The sequence below is a fragment of the Erpetoichthys calabaricus genome, chromosome 17 (genome assembly GCF_900747795.2).
Source record: "Erpetoichthys calabaricus chromosome 17, fErpCal1.3, whole genome shotgun sequence".
Taxonomy (NCBI): Eukaryota; Metazoa; Chordata; class Cladistia; order Polypteriformes; family Polypteridae; genus Erpetoichthys; species Erpetoichthys calabaricus.
In genome coordinates, this window is record NC_041410.2 from 90739968 (window position 1) to 90760983 (window position 21016).

The 21016-nt window shown below is 42.1% G+C and overlaps 2 protein-coding genes across 8 annotated transcripts in view; both read right to left on the bottom strand.

Annotated features, from left to right (window-relative positions):
* The window catches only part of LOC114644327 (cell migration-inducing and hyaluronan-binding protein), a 264051-nt gene that overhangs the window by 119502 nt on the left and 123533 nt on the right, over nucleotides 1–21016 (bottom strand). Inside the window, exon 2 of the mRNA XM_028792468.2 lies at nucleotides 4365–4464. Coding sequence (XP_028648301.2) covers nucleotides 4365–4434 — 70 coding nt within the window. The 5' untranslated portion in view covers nucleotides 4435–4464. The remainder of the gene's footprint in view (nucleotides 1–4364; nucleotides 4465–21016) is intronic.
* LOC114644328 (cell surface hyaluronidase-like) overlaps nucleotides 7444–21016 on the bottom strand; it is a 136815-nt gene continuing 123242 nt past the window's right edge. For all 7 annotated transcript variants that reach the window (XM_051920416.1, XM_051920419.1, XM_051920423.1 and 4 more), the window contains 4 exons: nucleotides 19346–19447; nucleotides 10422–10582; nucleotides 8813–8922; nucleotides 7444–7750 (listed from right to left, as the gene is read on the bottom strand). In XM_051920416.1, coding sequence (XP_051776376.1) covers nucleotides 7539–7750; nucleotides 8813–8922; nucleotides 10422–10582; nucleotides 19346–19447 — 585 coding nt within the window. In that variant the 3' untranslated portion in view covers nucleotides 7444–7538. The remainder of the gene's footprint in view (nucleotides 7751–8812; nucleotides 8923–10421; nucleotides 10583–19345; nucleotides 19448–21016) is intronic.

The window sequence follows — 21016 nt, forward strand, 5'->3', positions numbered from 1 at the left end:
GGGAACAAACCCCGGGCAGGGCGCCAGCCCACCTCAGTGAACCTAAAATCTCAGGGTTTGAAATCCAAAGCTTTAACCATCATGCTACACGCCCAGAGGTCCTTATTAATACCCAAGACTGTCACTTACATCCACCATAAAGGCTACCTGCAGTGTCATCTTCTCCTCACTATCTTCGATTGCACTTCTTATACAGGGCAGGCTAGGACTGCCTATCCCAATCCTTCTGCAGAATTCTGAGGTACCTCCACACTTATTTTAATGTCTCCTGCACATCTACCATTCGGCCGCCTGTCTTCAGCAGCACTCTTTCCTCATATGAGCTCCACTTACCCGAATCCCCCTTGACCCCAATTTGCTCTTGATTACCCCCACATGGCAATTAGCGAGGACACTTAGGGTCAAGGGAAACATTACCCAGCCGACTACCGCATCCCCCCCCCCATCATGGTAGCCGAGCACCCTGATGGCACGCATTCCATCTGTTTAGAATTAGAACAAAAATGAGGGCTGCCATCGAAAAGTGTGCTGCGTTACCATTATAGTGGTTGCACTCCAATAATTCTGCATTCTTTTACCCCTCTCGGGGGATTCTGGAAAACATTTTTTGATCAGGTCCTATACAATACCACGGGCGATGCCAAACTGCAGCTTATGTTTTGCATTTCATTGCTTTGCTCTTGCCAAAGTTTACTAATGGTTCTCTGCCAAGAGAAGAATGCATGTGCTAAATAGGAACCAGGCATACACAATGGGAGGTTTGAAACTTGAAAGTTCCCCTTATGAGAAGGACCTAGGAATCATAGTTGACTCCTCACTATTTAAATCTCGACTGCATACACAAGCCTTTAAGAAGGTGAAGGGTTTTGTCATGGAATCACAATCACGATCTGTCCCAGGGGACTATTTTGGACAGGTTCGGCCAGCCACAAACCTGCGAGGTCCGAGTTACAAAAGCCCTCAGATGGTGCTTCATCTTCTAGAATCTGAGCAATAGGACTTCTTCAGCAGGTTCTTGGACGGCCACCAGCAATAATTACCACAGTGCAAAAATTCAAACTGGGATGAATCACGTTGTGATTCCACAAAAAGGCACTTGGCGTAGTCGGCAGGATTTGCACTGTGGGCAGTTAAGAGTGTGGTGGTGGTGCGCTGCAAAGGTTGGGGGGGCTTAGTGAAAGAGAGAGAGAGAGAGCTCTGCTGGGGTCTACTTGAAGAGCTCAGAGGCAGTTCCTGCACACACAAGTGTACCAAAACTCCTATTTCTCAAAGTGTAGACGAGGGAGATGCTTCTGTGTACCTTTGTAATCTAGACATTGCAAGTTAATGGATGGCCAGCAGCAGTTACTACAGAGAAAATATCCAAACTGGGATGAATCGTGTTGTGATTCCACAAAAAGGCACTTGGCGTAGTCGGCAGGATTTGCACTGTGGACAGATAGAGAGAGATAGAGAGATAGAGAGAGAGAGAGAGAGAGAGAGAGAGAGATAGAGATAGATAGATAGATGGCATACAGCCTTGGGCAGATTTGTGGCAGATGAAATTTAATGTCAGTAAATGTAAAGTATTACTCATAGAAAGTAAAATATGAGGTTTGAATACACAATGGGAGGTCTGGAAATCGAAGAATTTAGGAGTCATAGGGGACTCTACACTATTGACTTCCAGACAGTGTGTGTGGACAGATAGAGTGTGGTGGTGGTGGTGGTGCTCTGCAAAAGTTGGGGGTTCAGTGAGAAAGAGAGCTTTGCTGGGGTCACTAGGAGGTGCTCTGCTTGAAGAGTTCAGAGGCAGTTCCTGCACACACAAGTGTAGCAGAGCTCCTAGTTCTCAAAGTGTAAACGAGGGAGATGCTTCTGTGTACCTCTGTAATATAGACATTGCGAGTTAATGGATGGCCACCAGCAGTTACTACAGAGTAAATATCCAAACTAGGATGAATCGTGTTGTGATTCCACAAAAAGGCACTTGGCGTAGTCGGCAGGATTTGCACTGTGAGTAGATAGAGTGTAGTGATGGTGCTCCACAAAAGGTGGTGGGGGTGGAGCAAGTGAGAGAGAGAGCTCTGCTGGGGTCACTAGGAGGCGCTCTGCTTGAAGAGCTCAGAGGCAGTTCCTGCACACATAAGTGTACCAAAACTCCTATTGCTCAAAGTGTAGATGAGGGAGATGCTTCTGTGTACCTCTGTAATCCAGACACTGCAAGTTCATGGATGGCCACCAGCAGTTACTACAGAGAAAATATCCAAACTGGGATGAATCGTGTTGTGATTCCACAAAAAGGCACTTGGCGTAGTCGGCAGGATTTGCACTGTGGACAGTTAAGAGTGTGGTGGTGCTCTGCAAAGGTTGGGTGGCTCAGTGAGAGAGAGAGAGAGCTCTGCTGATGTCACTAGGAGGCGCTCTGCTTGAAGAGCTCAGAGGCAGTTCCTCCACACAGAAGTGTAGCAGAGCTCCTAGTTCTTAAAGTGTAGACAAGGGAGGTGCTTCTGGGTGCCTCTGTAATATAGACATTGCGAGTTCGTGGACGGCCACCAGCAGTTATTGCAGAGCAAATATCCAAACTGGGATGAATCGTGTTATGATTCCACAAAAAGGCACTTCGCGTAGTCGGCAGGATTTGCACTGTGGACAGTTAAGAGTGTGGTGGTGGTGGTGCTCTGCAAAGGTTGGGGGCTCAGTGAGAGAGACAGCTTTGCTGAGGTCAATAGGAAATACTCCACTTGCAGCTCCTGAGTACCTTTGCAATCCAGACATTGCGGAGTTTGCTCTTCACAATTTATTTGGCGACGAGGATGGGATTTGGGGTATTCTGTTGAGGTCTACTGTATTGGATGGCATACAGCCTTGGACAGATTTGTGGCAGATGAAATTTAATGTCAGTAAATGTAAAGTATTACTCATAGAAAGTAAAATATGAGGTTTGAATACACAATGGGAGGTCTGGAAATCGAAGAATTTAGGAGTCATAGGGGACTCTACACTATTGACTTCCAGACAGTGTTCAGAAGCCATTAAGAAGGCTAACAGAATGTCAGGTCATATAGCGCCTTGATGCGTGGAGTACAAGTCACAGGAGGTTCTGCTCAAGCTTTATAACACACTGGTGAGGCCTCATCTTGAGTCCTGTGTGCAGTTTTGGTCTCCAGGATACAAAAAGGACATAACAGCACTAGAGAAAGTCCAGAGAAGAGCGACGAGGCTGATTCAGGGCTACAGGGTATGAGTTATGAGGGGAGATTAAAAGAGCTGAGCCTGTTAACTGTTAATGTCAGTAAATGTAAAGTATTACACATAGGAAGTAAAAATGTGAAGTTTGAATACACAATGGGCAGTTGGAAAATCGAGAGTTCACCTTATGAGAAGGATTTAGGAGTCATAGTGGACTCTACGCTATCAACTGCCAGACAGTGTTCAGAAGCCATAAAGAAGGCTAACAGAATGTCAGGTCATATAGCGCCTTGACGTGTGGAGTACAAGTCACAGGAGGTTCTGCTCAAGCTTTATAACACACTGGTGAGGCCTCATCTAGAGTACTGTGTGCAGTTTTGGTCTCCAGGCTACAAAAAGGACATAGCAGCACAAGAAAAGGTCCAGAGAAGAGCGACGAGGCTGATTCAGGGCTACAGGGGATGAGTTATGAGGGAAGATTAAAAGAGCTGAGCCTTAAGGAGATGAAGAGGAGACCTGACTGAAGTGTTTAAAATTATGAAGGGAATTAGTCCAGTGGATCGAGACGGGGAGTTCAAAATGAGTTCATCAAGACCACGGGGGCACAGTTGGAAACTTGTGAAGGGTAAATTCCGCACAAACATTAGGAAGTTTTTCTTTATACAAAGAACGACAGACACTAGGAATAAGCGACCAAGTAGTGTGGTAGACAGTAAGACTTTAGGGACTTTCAAAACTCGACTTGATGTTTTTTTTGAAGAAATAAGTGGATAGGACTGGCGAGCCGTGATGGGCTCAATGGCCTCTTCTCGTCCAGAGTGTCCTAATGTTCTAATAAACAGTATAAAGAGGAGAATACTCACCATAGGACCCTATCAAGTCAAAAAATAATGTGAAAACATCCATTAAAGAATTCTGATCCATGCTCACTTGATAGAATCACACCCCTGAATCTCCTGTTGATACGCATCCCAAAAGTGTTTAACTGAAAAGGTCTGAGGAGTGCACAGGCCATTGGGGCAAACCAAAGTCGCTGTCAATGTTCAGTTTGACATGAGGTACGCATTGCAACATGGTGCATTGTCCATTCTGACAGCCATTTACTGTCCTTGGATGTGCTGAAGACGGAACAGTAACTTGAATGTGTACATTCGGACAATAAAAACGAGAACGAAATTGGAGATAACGCTTACCCACTACAGCCAAGGGAAGGAAAACCACAAGCAGGAGGATGAGGACACGCATCGTGAAGATGATTTTCATCTTCGGTATGTGAAGCTCTGCAGTCGGCACCTAAAAGAGACACATGGGAGATGATCTCAGCATTCTGGTGTGACAGAACCTTTGGAAAAACTACAGCCTTTTCTTTATTAAAAAAAAAAAAAAAACTAACCAATGAAAATACCCCAAAATTACCCCAAATATAATAAAGAGTTTCTCAAAAACATGAAAATGTTTACCTCCTGCCCTCAGTCTACCTCAAGTCCTCCGTTTTCATGTCCCTCCACCATAACTGGAATTAGGCCCACAGGAAAGCCTCATCCTGATGATGAGGCACTTGTGATCTATGCCAGGTTGGCATTATGCCCACCCTTATGCCCACTTAATTCTAATCTGTGCCTATTTAATAAGTGAAAAAAGCCCCTGCTAGATAGAATTTGAAGCCATGATATTAAAGACATTACTGGATTTTTCTTCTGGGAACGCAACTCCTTTTGGGTAGACCCCCCCCCCACACACACACACACACACACAAATAGTGGATTTCATGTTGCTAATTTGTCTCATCCCAAAACAGAGCACTTCACAGTGTTTGATCAGAGGGTCCAGAGACAAGCAACTTCAATTTCCAAGGGGCAAAGGGAGAGCAACACTTCACTTTACGCCAAGTTTTACCAACCACCCTTCTTCAAAAAGTGTCTCTTTTATATAAGAAACAAAAGTAGGCCATGAGTACAAAAAGCTGCCCGGGATGAGCGCTGTGGGCATCAAAGAGCAAGATTCATGGCTGACTGGCATGAGCCGTTACTCCCTACTTCTAATCACATTCAATCAGCTCAGACGTTTGGGCCTCCTCCAGAGAACACTTGTGTGCCACATGTTTGGAAAGAGGAGATGCCGCTGTCTCACCAGGGACACGTCTCCTTTGGAAAACTGAACAACTAATGGGTCCTGCCACCGGGTGGCAGCGGCTCTGTTGATTTAGTTTAGCCTGAGTGGTGCGCCGTCACAAAAACATGGTGACACATAACTCAGAACGTCACAGCGCAAGACTCCTCTTCACAAAAAACACCAGCAACGGCAGACTCACACCATCGGGGCTTTGAGGACTGCGTTCTACAAATGTCAGTACGATCAGAGGCAGAGCGAGTTAAGCGAAATACTGGACAGTCTCATAGAGAGGCCATCCTTTAATCAACACGGCCATTAAGACATCCTGATGCAAAATGCAGCCAGCTTTGAAAGGCACTATATTATATATATATATATATTAAATTAGTAACACATAGCACAGCAGAATCAACATCTTCTTATTCCAATTCATGCACCCGAGATGTCAACGCCTTCTCTGTTCTATCGTAAATATATGACATTACATATTATAGAAAAAATCTATCAATTTATCTGATATAAATGCCCCTTCATCCAATTCAGGGTAGTGGGAGGCCAGAGCCTATCACTGCAGCACTTCAGGCAAGGCAGGAAGCAGTCTGGGTGTGGAGACAATCTATCATAAATATGTTACATAAGATTATACAATATTATGTATTTATACATCCACATTTTATGTCACTTAATCTAATTCAGGGTCATGGGAGGCTGGAGCCTACACCAGTAGCATCTGGTGCAAGGCAGGAACCGACCTTGAATGGGGAGTCAGACCACTACAGATGCAGTATATTTACATTATATTATACTTTTAAACCTGTTTGATCCAGGAGCCAATCTATCACAAATTAAATTATACATTCAATTATACAGTACAATGTTAATTATCTATATGTCCATTTTCTAATATACTCAAGCTAATTCAGGGCTATGGCAAGCTGGAGCCTATCATGGCAGCATGAGGAACAGGGCAGGAATCAGTCCTGGATGGGGATCCAATCTTGCACAAACATATTATGCTGCATTAGATAATACTATATTACATAATATTAACCAATAAATAATATGATCTAATGTATCTATAGGTACATGTTATAAGCCAGTTAATCCAAGTCAGGGTCACTGGAGGATGGAGTGTAACCCAGCAGCATCTGGGGCAAGACAGGAACTAACCCTGAATGAGAAGCTATATTATATTATATTATATTATATTATATTATATTATATTATATTATATTATATTATATTATATTATATTATATTATATTATATTATAATAATTCTTTACATTTATATAGCACTTTTCTCACTACTCAAAGCACTCAGCAATTGCAGGTTAAGGGCCTTGCTCAAGGGCCCAACAGAGCAGAGTCCCTATTGGCATTTATGAGATTCAAACTGGCAACCTTCCGATTGCCAGTGCAGATCTCTAGCCTCAGAGCCACCACTCCGCCCTATATCATATCAAACATGCTTAAGAAAAGAGCCAATCTTTTTCAAATACATTATGTTACATTACATTATACAATGTTATCTATCTATAAGTCCATTTTCTAATATACTCAAGCTAATTCAGGGTTGTGGGAGGCTGGAGCCTATCATGGCAGCATAAGGCACAAGGCAGAAAACAGTCCTGAATGGAGATTCAATCTATCACAGATATACTGTGCTATATTACATTATGCAATATTATCTTTCTGTATGTCCACATTCTAAGACACTTAATCCAATTCAGTGCCAGTGCAACCTACCCAGGAAGCATCTGGTGCAAGGCAGGAACCAACTCTGAATGGGGAGCCAGACTACATATTATTATATTATATTATATTATATTATATTATATTATATTATAATTACATTCTCAAAACTTCTTAATCCGGTTCAGGTCACATGGTTGGATTAGATCCCAGCAGAAGACAGAAACCTAAACTGAAGGATGAGTGCATTTTTTTCCATTTTATTTATTTATTTATTTATTCATTTATTTTAATTAGCCAGGCTCATGCAAAACTAAAGCCCTCAAGAGCTTAGTGGTCAACGCTGGAGATGTCAGCCCGCTACCTACCGTCGATGGCGGTCAAGAACCAAAACCTCATTAGTGGCAGAAAACTCGCAGTACAACATGCATGGTGGCAGCAGAAAGGTAGATTTAGCACAAGGAACTTGGGAGAGAAAGCTTTTATTGATTATATTTCAACAGTGATACAGAGACGCGGATGAAGAACGGCGCATGATGCTGCCGGCTGGCCTCTTCTTGGTCATTTCACATCAAGCAGCTTCTGTTGAAGAATTCCTCTGAGGAGCTTTTCATCTTTTCTGTATTCCGCCGTGTAACTGGGACATTTGTATTGCTTCAGCTTCAAAGGGATGTACTGCTGCAGGGAGGCGGCTTCTCGCCCCTCGGCCCGACTTACAATTTTAATCCACGATGGTCTGGGCTGACCTTTGTAGCCAAGCAATGCAAAGCTTCCTGCAAAAGAAAATTGGGTGGGGAGCGTGAGTTTCAATTTCAGTTGTACATCACACATCACATTCTCAGATGCACTTAATCCACAGCAGAAACTTGATGACTTAATTGCATAAACACAAGAAAAATGGGAGGCTCGGTCGCTAGCACAGCTGCTCAGAGATCCAGAACCTCTAGGCCCAGTTAGGGTCTCTGTGCCCTTTGCATGTTCTCCCTGTGCTTCTTTACAGGGTCTACAGTGGCATTTGGACTTGCATGTGGTAATCAGCACGCGCCATGATTACTGAGTTATAACACTAGGCCTGCTAAAAAAAACAAATTATCTCCTGGATTGGAGGGCTGGAGTTTGAAGTGTGTGTCTTGTCAAAGCCAGGCAGGGGCTTCAACAAAGTACTGTGAAAAGGGTCTGAATACTTATATCAATTTTTTTTTTTTATTTTAAATTTTTAGGATTTTTTGCAAGTTTGTAAAAGTCTCCTGCAGTGGGGTTTGTTTCCTGCCTTGCGCCCTGTGTTAGCTGGGATTGGCTTCAGCAGACCCCCGTGACCCTGTAGTTAGGCTATAGCGGGTTGGATAATGGATGGATGGATGGATGTAAAAGTCTCCTTTTCACTTTGTCACTCCTTGGCTAAAGAGTGTTGCTTGATGAGGGAAAAAAATGAACTTAAAGGATTTGTAAAAGAAAATAAAATGTGAGCCAAGTCAAGTCAAGTCAAGTTGGGGAGCATGCACATCAAGATGAGTGTCACAGAGGAGAAAATCAAATTAATCTGAAGCAGAGTTGGGCAGGAATGGAAAACTACACTGAAGTGCAACCCTCAGAAGTGACGCTGGTCGTTACCGGCGCAGATGTGTTTCAATCAAACTCTGCCTTGTGCCCTTCTTCTTCAGTGTTTACACCATTACCTTTCCAGATTCAAAAAAAAAAAGGAAAAAAAAGAAAAAAAACAGGCTGACGGGTATGGGCACCAAGGACATAAAAAATAACACCATGTGGTCATGTCAAACACGGCTTCAAGACACAAGTCACAAGCAACGACACAACGCTCAGTGGATGGCACTCACCTTTCCTGAAGACCTGAACGGCCTTTGGTGATCCTAACAAGAGGAATGAGGAGACACCGGAGTCCACGGGAAGCTCCTTGATGTCCCGCGAGCAAACCAAGACAACAGACCTGAACAGAGAAAAAGAGGGAGATAATTAGTCTTTGTGGGCCGACCTTATGCTCAATGACCCAAGACACAATATGAGATGGGAAATGGCACTGTGAGAAACATGGCAAGTCACTAAATGAAACAGAAAGAAAGAGAATGGATGGAAAACTGACTGATATGAAAGGAATTACATAACTGAAAGATAGATGGACAGACAGATATGAAAGGCACTAGTAGATAGGTAGACACTATATTAAATAGATAGTGTAGTCGGCAAGATTAACATTTGAGATAGATTAACAACAAAGTTATTGTGATAGATAGATAGATAGATAGATAGATAGATAGATAGATAGATAGATAGATAGATAGATAGATAGATAGATAGTGTAGTCGGCAAGATTAACATTTAGATAGATTAACAACAAAGGTATTGTATAGGGCAGACACACAGACAGACAGACAGACAGACAGACAGATGGTATAGTAGGCAAGATTAAATATTTACATTCAATAACCAGACAGACAGACAGACAGACAGACAGACAGACAGACAGACAGACAGACAGATAGATAGATAGATAGATAGATAGATAGATTAACAACAAAGGTATTGTATAGGACAGACAGACAGACAGACAGACAGATGGTATAGTAGGCAAGATTAAATATTTACATTCAATAACCAGACAGACAGACAGACAGACAGACAGACAGACAGACAGACAGACAGACAGACAGATAGATAGATAGATAGATAGATAGATAGATAGATAGATAGATAGATAGATAGATAGATAGATAGATAGATAGATAGATAGATTAACAACAAAGGTATTGTATAGGACAGACAGACAGATGGTATAGTAGGCAAGATTAAATATTTACATTCAATAACCAGAAAGAGGTAGGTAGATAGATAGATAGATAGATAGATAGATAGATAGATAGATAGATAGATAGATAGATAGATAGATAGATAGATAGATAGATAGATAGATAGATAGATAGATAGATAGATAGATAGATAGATAGATAGATAGATAGATAGATAGATAGACATTTATGAAAGGCACTAAGTTGATAGTTGATAGACTGGTAGACTAAGATCTTTATCTATTTAGTACTGTAATGGCACTTTATAGTAGTTATGAGGACAGACAGAGCTATGAAATGCAGTACCGTATGCAGTGCACAGACAGACGGACAGACAGACAGATAGACATGAAGGGTCAGACTGATATGAAAGGCACCATTAGGTAGTGAGATGGACTGATATAAAAGGCGCTATACAGTAATGAGACCTTCAGCTCTATGACAGGTATGCCTACTGTACACAGATATCTCTGACAGGCACTTTACAATAAACAGACAGGTACATATCAGAGGCACTGTGGAGTTGACAATCAAACAAGGAAATAAAGAAATGATAACAATAAATAAATAAATAAATAAATAAATAAATAAATCAAAGGCCTCGTACACCAAGACCCACGCACACACAGCTCCAGCGGCTGACCTTTCTTTAATTCCGGTGATGATGTAAGAGTCAATGGCACTGATCGCCTGAGAGGTGCTCAAGATGTCAACGTGAAGCCGACTTTTAACTTCGCCTGTGCAAACATCCACTGACACAAAAAACAAGCCTTGCTTTTTAAACAGAAAGATTTCTTCATTGACCTGTAAGAATCAAAACAAAAATAAATAAATAAAGACACGTGGGTAGCAAATCACTTGGCTAATGAGGTTTTCTTTTTCACTAAAACACTGAGAAGGCCTGCAAGAACCTCATAAAATAAGCATTAGGTAATTATCCTGATTAAATAAAATAATGTAAGTGTCAAAGCAAGACATGAAATTATAAAGCAGCGCTGAGTTGATTATGATTTTTATTTATTACACTACATATAAGCTTTTATTCATCGTAAAAAATTATTAATGCAGTTAAAATGAACTCCTTCAGCCATCAATCACTCACAATGAGCCGATTTATCAGCTTAAATCTGCACAACATCAACACATTTGTATTTTGTCAAGGTGGGGTCCTAAGATGACTCCGTTGTCCCCTTTTCATTATGAAGAGCAGAGTTCTCCAAACCCCTCAGTCTTACCACACTGTCAGGACTCCTGTAGTGCGCCCCCCCTTTCTGTAACCCCACACAATTTAGACTGAGTACCAGAACAGGCAGATTTATTACACGTGTATGTGTGTATTGCAGATAATAATACGGCCTGAGTATAAGCAGAGTACTAATGTGAGGGCTGATAAGACAATACAACATGATGATAAGCTACCAGGTGGCTCGCCATCTTATGTTGGTCAGTCTCTGGAACAGCTAGAGGGTTGGCATCTCTTCTCGGTGGATAATGACAGAAAGAGACCCTGCAACGTGTAGACCTCATATCAATAAGGCTCTGGTGCCCCTGATGAACCAATGAAATAGCTCAGGCACAACACCGCCACTCCTTCCCCAGATAGGGTGGCCCATAAAGTGTCTGGCCTATGCTTAGTTACTGTCTGCATTGTCTCCTGCATAGCTTCCGACACACAATTAGGAAAATGTATACAGGTAATGAAGTTATGAAGATATGCAGCAGGTTAGGGTGATAAAGGATAAAGGTGAATCAGGAAGTGCAACGGATTAGCAAGGTGGAAGTAAGGACAGCTATGAAGACAATGAAGCCGTTGGTCTACATGACATACTTGAGGAAGAAGAGATGGCAGTGGAGTTTCTAACCAGATTGTTTAATGGAATCTTGGAAAGTGAGAGGATGCCTGAGGAGTGGAGAAGAAGTGTACTGGTGCCAAAATTTACGAATAAGGGGGATGTGCAGGATTGTAGTAACTACAGGGGGATAAAACTGACGAGCCACAGCATGAAGTTATGGGAAAGAGTAGTGGAAGCTCAGTGAAGATGTGAGGTAATGATTAGTGAGCAGCAGGATGGTTTCATGCCAAGAAAGAACACCACAGATGCCATGTTTGCTCTGAGGGTGTTGATGGAGAAGTGTTGAGAGAAGTCCAGAAGGAGTTGCATTGAGTCTTTGTGGACCTGAAGAAAGCATATGACAGGGGGGCTCGAGAGGAGCTGTGGTATTGTATGAGGAAGTCGGGAGTGGCAGACAAGTATGTCAGAGTGGTACAGGATATGAATGAGGGAAGTCTTGCTTCATCTTGCTCTGTTACACCCATCACCTGCATGTCGTCTCTCACCACATCCATAAACCTTCACTTAGGCCTTCCTCTTCTCCTCTTCCCTGGCTGCTCTATCCTTAGCACCCTTCTCTCAATATACCCATCATCTCTCCTCTGCACCTGTCCAAACCAACGCAATCTCGCCTCTCTGGCTTTGTCTCCCAACTTGAGCGGACCCCCTAATGTCCTCATTTCTAATCCTGTCCATCCTCATCACCCTAAATGCAAATCTCAGCACCTTTAACTCTGCCACCTCCAGCTGTGTCTCCTGTGCCACCGTCTCCAGCCAATATAACATAGCTGGTTTCACTACCGTCCTGTAGATCTTCTCTTCCACTCTTGCTGGTACCCGTCCGTCACAAATCACTCCTGACACTCTTCTCCACCCACTCCACCCTGCCTGCACTCTCTTCTTCACTTCTCTTCCACACTCCTCATTACTCTGTACTGTTGATCCCAAGTATTTAAACTCATCCACCTTCGCCAACTCTACTCCTTACATCCTCATCATTCCACTGACCTCCCTCTCATTCACACACATGTATTCTGTCTTGGTGGTCCTACTGACCTTCATTCCTCTCCTCTCATATCTCCACCTCTCCAGGGTCTCCTCAACCTGCTCCCTACTATTGCTACAGATCATAATGTCATCAGCAAACATCACAGACCACGGGGACTCCTGTCTAATCTCGTCTGTCATCCTGTCCATCACCATTGGAAAATAAGAAAGGGCTCAGAGCCGATCCCTGATGTAATCCCACCTCCGTCACTCCTACCGCAGACCTCACCCACTGTCACACTCCCCTCGTACATATCCTGTACCACTCTTACGTACTTCTCTGCCAATCCTGACTTCCTCATACAATACCACAGCTCCTCTTGAGCCCCCCTGTCATCTGCTTTCTCCAGGTCCACAAAGACGCAATGCAACTACTTCTGACCTTCTCTAAACTTCTCCATCAACATCCTCAGAGCAAACATCACATCTGTGGTGCTCTTTCTTTGTAGGAAACCATCCTTCTGCTCACTAATCATCACCTCACTTCTTCACTGAGCTTCCACTACTCTTTCCCATAACTTCATGCTGTGGCTCATCAGTTTTATTCCCCTGTAGTTACTAACAGAATACAACATAATGCAATACAACACAATACAATAAGATATTACATAATATTATATATACATACAGTATATATATATACATACAGTATATATATATACATACAGTATATATATATATATATATTAAATTATGTTAGATTATGTCATAATATAATATAATATAATATAATATAATATAATATCTGCGGTGCGTTGGCACCCTGCCCGGGATTGGTTCCTGCCTTGTGCCCTGTGTTGGCTGGGATTGGCTCCAGCAGACCCCCGTGACCCTGTGTTTGGATTCAGCGGGTTGGAAAATGGATGGATGGATGGATAATATAATATATCTGCAGTCCTCTGGCTCCCCACCCAGGGTTGGTTCCTGCTTTGCCTCCGCTGTTGCCAGGGCAGGCTGCAGCTCCCTGTGATCCAGAACCAGTTGAAGCCGGTTTGAGAAGGTCCAGTTTGTTCTTTAAGCAGCAGCCTTTACCTTCACAATGCCACATATAAAAGCATTTTAAATTGGGCTCTGATTGCATCTGCCCGGTGTTCCAGTTATTTAATCCCCCAACAATGACTGTCTACAGTCGGACATCTATTACGAGAGCCGGTTAAATGCTAATGTATGCACCATTGTGATGAACTGGCGTGTGTAGCTTCCCTACATTTTGCTGCCCGGATACTTCCCGGCTCTGTCACGACCACAAATGCGATTAATGGAGGAGTAGAAAATGAATTGCTGTATGTGTTATTAAAATGAAGGCGGAGAACAAAGTGCTGCGGGAATAGATTATCCTTTAATTAAATTCAGATCAGGGCGGCAGGGAGCCAGAGTCTGACCTGGCAGCAGTGGGTCCAAGACAGAGAGGATCAGATGCCAGGCCGTCACTGGGCACACAAGTGTAACGTAGTGTAGTGTAGATCCCATACCAGCACCTGCGTGTCCTCATACACTGAAGTGTCTTCAGATTTATCTGTCTGTTAATCCAATGCATTGCTTTCCTGCCTACCAGACTGTCCTTACTAGGGGCATCGACAAGAATCTCTCAGCCTTCCAATCTCACATACTTCATTATCTCTTTAATTAACCCTGGTGAGAGACAACTCCATGATATGAAGGCTTTAATGTCTACGTCATCTGTTTATCTTTCTACCCTTCTTAGGGACAACTGCGGGAATCGATCAATCATTTTATATTACCTGACACCTTCCATATTTTTATATAGTGACTTTCAAGTGTCATATTTAATTAAGACTTGTTTCAGGTAATCTCATCAAGTTCATGTCTGTCTTTCTTACAAATTACACTATCTTTCATATCTGTTATAATAAATTTCATTATCTGTCTATGTATCCATCCATCCATCCATCCATCATATAGTGCCTTTCAAATTTATCTCATGTATTGAGACCATATAGTGCCTTTCATATCTAAATACTTATTATACGCAGTGCATTTTATTTCTGTTTACCCTCATTAGTGATATTTACAGAAATCAATAAAGCACCTTATATAGCCTGCAGTGGGTTGGCACCCTGCCCGGGGTTTGTTCCTGCCTTGTGCCCTGTGCTGGCTGGGATTGGCTCCAGCAGACCCCCGTGACCCTGTGTTAGGATGTAGCGGGTTGGATAACGACTGACTGACTGACTGACTGACTGACTGACCTTATATAGCACATTGCATATTAGCATATTATACAGTGCTTTACATTTCTAACTAAGAAAGCTTGTTAAACAATCACTGAATTCTGTCTCGATATACAGTATGACGTCTTTCACTCATCTTTCTAATAAAAAGCAGTTTGAGACAGTAATATACAGTTTTTTACCGTGATATAGTATATAGGTACTTTCAAATCTGTGATTTTAGAGTTCAGGCCTCCATCTATTTAAGATATAGTGTGTTTTACATCTGTCTGTCTGCCGTATCTAGACCTTATAGTGCCTTTCAAATCTAACTATCTGCCATACCCGTACCATATAGTGCCTTTCAAATGTACCTGCAGTATCCAGACTATATAGCGCCTTTTGAATCTACCTGCTGAATCTAGACAATATAGTGCCTTTCATATCTACTTGCAGTATTTAGACTATATAGCGCCTTTCATATCTACCTGCAGTATCTAAACCATAAAGTGCCTTTCATACTGTATCTACCTGCAGACTACACAGACTATATAGTGCCTTTCACATCTACCTGCAGTATCTAGACTATATAGTGCCTTTCATATCTACCTGCAGTATCTAAACTATACAGTGCCTTTCATATCTACCTGCAGACTATCCAGACTATATAGTGCCTTTCATATCTACCTGCAGTATCTAGACTATACAGTGCCTTTCATATCTACCTGCAGACTATCCAGACTATATAGTGCCTTTCATATCTACCTGCAGACTACACAGACTATATAGCACCTTTCATATCTACCTGCAGACTACACAGACTATACAGTGCCTTTCATATCTATCTGCAGACTACACAGACTATACAGTGCCTTTCATATCTACCTGCAGTATCTAGACTATACAGTGCCTTTCATATCTACCTGCAGACTACACAGACTATATAGCACCTTTCATATCTACCTGCAGACTACACAGACTATACAGTGCCTTTCATATCTATCTGCAGACTACACAGACTATATAGTGCCTTTCATATCTACCTGCAGTATCTAGACTATACAGTGCCTTTCATATCTACCTGCAGACTACACAGACTATATAGCGCCTTTCACATCTACCTGCAGTATCTAGACTATATAGTGCCTTTCATATCTACCTGCAGTATCTAGACTATACAGTGCCTTTCATATCTACCTGCAGACTATCCAGACTATATAGTGCCTTTCATATCTACCTGCAGTATCTAGACTATACAGTGCCTTTCATATCTACCTGCAGACTACACAGACTATATAGCGCCTTTCATATCTACCTGCAGACTACACAGACTATACAGTGCCTTTCATATCTATCTGCAGACTACACAGACTATATAGTGCCTTTCATATCTACCTGCAATATCTAGACTATACAGTGCCTTTCATATCTACCTGCAGACTACACAGACTATATAGCGCCTTTCACATCTACCTGCAGTATCTAGACTATATAGTGCTTTTCATATCTACCTGCAGTATCTAGACTATACAGTGCCTTTCATATCTACCTGCAGACTATCTAGACTATATAGTGCCTTTCATATCTACCTGCAGTATCTAGACTATACAGTGCCTTTCATATCTACCTGCAGACTACACAGACTATATAGCGCCTTTCATATCTACCTGCAGACTACACAGACTATACAGTGCCTTTCATATCTATCTGCAGACTACACAGACTATATAGTGCCTTTCATATCTACCTGCAGTATCTAGACTATACAGTGCCTTTCATATCTACCTGCAGACTACACAGACTATATAGCACCTTTCACATCTACCTGCAGTATCTAGACTATATAGTGCCTTTCATATCTACCTGCAGTATCTAGACTATACAGTGCCTTTCATATCTACCTGCAGACTATCTAGACTATACAGTGCCTTTCATATCTACCTGCAGACTACACAGACTATATAGTGCCTTTCATATCTACTGTATCTACCTATTACAATATATAGTTCCTTTTATTTCTGTCTGTCAGGACACACACACACCTTAGTGTTTTATGATACAGTAGATAGTTTGATCTTAACCTCTGCTTATTGATTATTGATTTATTTATTGAAGACACTGCACTTTTTGAACAGGGTTGTGACTTTGGAATGGACGCAGTATGCACTTTGCGCCACACTTGTTGTCTGTGTCCTCATTGTCCGAGTGCATCTCAGTTTTGACTATCGACCTCCCGGGCACCGGGGACATCACAACATCCTAACTTAGTAGTCGATGGCCACTCGCCTCAAGGCCCAGCAAACCTTTCATTAAAGAAGTAAAGCCCAATTTACAAGTGCACCATGACATTTGTAGTTTGTTATGGGATAAAGAAGTTAATGCAATATGTCCGCTTTTGGGTCAGTTATAATAGATAAAAAAAATTGCAGATAATTCCAAAGACTTCCAGAACATGTAATTATCTCTTGTTGACATATTAAGTAACAGAGTGAGAAAGGCCATGGTGTGCACTGATGTAACAAAGACGCGCCACGGTCTGAGGGATCAAATCAGTTCTTTCCTCAGTCACAACTGTTAACAGAGGACTCCCTGCCAAAGTGTAGGGTTACTGCCAGAGCTATTTAATGGCTGGCCTCCCAGAAAGCAAAGGAAGGAGAGCCTCCACACACGGCGTCACTTCAGAGCTGGACCAGTAATGGCGGGCCAGTGGTGTTTACTGCTGGCTGAATGCAGTTGTAATAAAGAAGACTCTAGCAATGCACTGCAGGGACCCGAGTTTGATTTCCAGCCTGGTGTGTTTACAAGGGGCCCTTCAGTCTTGCATGCCATCCCAAAGATGTTCTTTAACTGTAAAGCGATTGAGAAAGATTTATCAAATACATTGACCTGATGGGATCTTCTTGATCGGCACCGTGCATTTCTATCTCCTTCACATGACTGCATTCTGAATCCTGCACTTTGTCTTGCAGTTCCTCCTGTGCCTCAGCATCTCTTGGCACTCGGCTTCCTCTCTAAGTCATGTTTGACTGAGCAACCAAAGCCAAACTGACCAATCAGAATAATGTCAAACTGACCAATCAGATCAAAGCCAAACTGACCAATCAGATCAAAGCCAAACTGACCAATCAGACTAAAGCCAAACTGACCAATCAGACTAAAGCCAAACTGACCAAACAGAGCAAAGCCAAACTGACCAATCAGAGCAAAGCCAAACTGACCAATCAGAGTCAAAGTCAAACTAACCATTCAGAACAATGTAAAACTGACCAATCAGAGTCAAAGCCAAACTGACCAATCAGAGCAAAGCCAAACTGACCAATCAGAGCAAAGACAAACTGACCAATCAGAGCCAAAGACAAACTGACCAATCAGATCAAAGCCAAACTGACCAATCAGATCAAAGCCAAACTGACCAATCAGAGCAAAGCCAAACTGACCAATCAGACTGCTTGCAGGGACAGGACACAGGCCGAGACAGCAATATTTGATCATATAGTAGATTTTTACTATGACCAGCATGTCTGTTAGGTGTAAACTGGTAAGATTGGGACACAGGCTGGGGGTGGGCGAGGCTGTGCTGTCTATAGCTGCTAGTTCAGGCTCTGGATCCACAAGACGTTAAAGTTGGTGACCTGTTGCTGGTGGGTGTGGTTTCAGAGGTCGTGACCTGTGACTTACTGGTGTGATTCACTTCCTAGCATGTGAGATTATAGATAAGATCCATAATCCACAATTTGATCATGGTGGTCTCCAGAGAGTTTCTTGGTCTTCGTGGTTTGGTGTTTTGTCCCGACAGGCCGTGTGTGGATTGTGGCACCTTCTCTCCACAGGTACACCAGTGGCTTTCTAAATGACCTCCAATTAATTCAATTGGCCACAGGTGGGTTCCAATCAAGTTCTGGAAACATCTCAAGGAGAATGAAAGCAAATGGGATACACCAGAGTAAAATCTGGAGTGCCGGAGCAAAGGGTCCGAAGGCTTCCAGGAAGGAGAGATTTCAGTTTTCGATTTTAAATAAATGTGTTCATGTTGTCATTAAGGCTTATGGAGTGTAGATTGATGAGCAAAAATTGCAAATGTCTGCAATTAAAATGAAATCTACAATACAAAGTGTGCAGAAAGTGAGGGGGTGTCGGCTAAGAATCACCAGTCAACATAACAGACACATCTATAGAGGTGTGGGAAGAAAAAAAAAGAAAAACACACCCAGCCATGGGAAGAATGTGCAAACTCTAGCATGGATAACAACCGAGAGGGGCCTGACGGGGAGCTGAATGGAGGAAACTCAATCAGGAGCCACCCAAACGTGGAATCTCAAACACAAAGCTGAAAGGAGAGAAATGTGGCAAGCCAGCGTGAAACCTTACACTAATGTAAGACTGCACCGGTTTGAGAAGAAATGTCACGGAATGCAGTCCGTCCGCCGGATAAAAAGCTGGAGGTAGAGACTGGAAAGGCACCCCAGTGTTTAGAGCTCACGTCAGGCTTACAGCGAATCGGGACTTCTGGGTGTACTCACCTTAATGAACGCCGACTTGAGGCCATTCTGGATGTTCGTTCTGCTCAGCGACAAGACCTGCACCCTGATGAAGCTCCTGTGAGGCTCACTTGATATGGCAACCTGAGAGGACAAGCAAAAGGGTGTCACTTTAAATGGCAATTACAGAGAAAGAAAGAAAGAAAGAAAGAAAGAAAGAAAGAAAGAAAGAAAGAAAGAAAGAAAGAAAGAAAGAAAGAAAGAAAGAAAGAAAGAAAGAAAGAAAGAAAGAAAAAGGTAGGGATGAGTAAAGGGAGTAGAAAGAAAGAAAGAAAGAAAGAATGAAAGGGACTAGAAATCATAAGAAAGAAAGAAGGAAAGAAAGAAAAGGTAGGGATGAGAAAAGGGAGTAGAAATCATGAAAGAAAGAAAGAATGAAAGGGACTAGAAATCATAAGAAAGAAAGAAAGAAAGAAAGAAAGAAAGAAAGAAAGAAAGAAAGAAAGAAAGAAAGAAAGAAAGAAAGAAAAGGTAGGGATGAGTAAAGGGAGTAGAAAGAAAGAAAGAAAGAAAGAAAGAAAGAAAGAAAGAAAGAAAGAAAAGGTAGGGATGAGTAAAGGGAGTAGAAAGAAAGAAAGAAAGAAAGAAAGAAAGAAAGAAAGAAAGAAAGAAAGAAAGAAAGAAAGAAAGAAAGAAAGAAAGAAAGAAAGAAAAGGTAGGGATGAGTAAAGGGAGTAGAAAGAAAGAAAGAAAGAAAGAATGAAAGGGACTAGAAATCATAAGAAAGAAAGAAGGAAAGAAAGAAAAGGTAGGGATGAGAAAAGGGAGTAGAAATCATGAAAGAAAAAGAATGAAAGGGACTAGAAATCATAAGAAAGAAAGAAAGAAAGAAAGAAAGAAAGAAAGAAAGAAAGAAAGAAAGAAAGAAAGAAAGAAGGGATGAGTAAAGGGAGTAGAAAGAAAGAAAGAAAGAAAGAAAGAAAGAAAGAAAGAAAGAAAGAAAGAAAGAAAGAAAGAAAGAAAGAAAAGGTAGGGATGAGTAAAGGGAGTAGAAATCATGAAAGAAAGAAAGAAAGAAAGAAAGAAAGAAAGAAAGAAAGAAAGAAAGAAAGAAAGAAAGAAAGAAAGAGTCAAGGGAGTAGAAAGAAAGAAAGAAAGAAAGAAAGAACTACAACCACATTTCCAAAAAAGCTGTCAAACTGACCAATCAGAGCAAAGCCAAACTGACCAATCAGACTGCTTGCAGGGCCGGACACAGGCCGAGACAGCAGTATTTTATCATATGGTGGATGTTTACTATGAGCAGCAAGCCTATTAGGTCTAAACTGGTAAGACTGGGGCACAGACTGGGGGTGTGTGAGGCTGCGCTGTCCACAGCTGCTAGTTCAGGCTCTGGATCCACACAACCTTAGAGTTGGTGACCTGTTGCTAGTGGGTGTGGTTTCAGAGGTCGTGACCTGTGACTTACTCGTGTGATTCACTTCCTGGCATTGAAGAATCAGGCTGCAGTGCAATTATTCACAAGATGGGAAAAAAAATGTGTGAATATTCAAAATTGGGATTCTTCTTAAAGACCTCACAATAAAAGTGCGGCACAAGCCAAGTGGCACTCGATCATGGCGAGAGGAAAAAAAAAAAAAAAACAGCGGGCACAGCATGTGGGACGACTGAAAAGCAAAATGCAATCCTCCGAGGAGTGAGAAGAAGACGTAG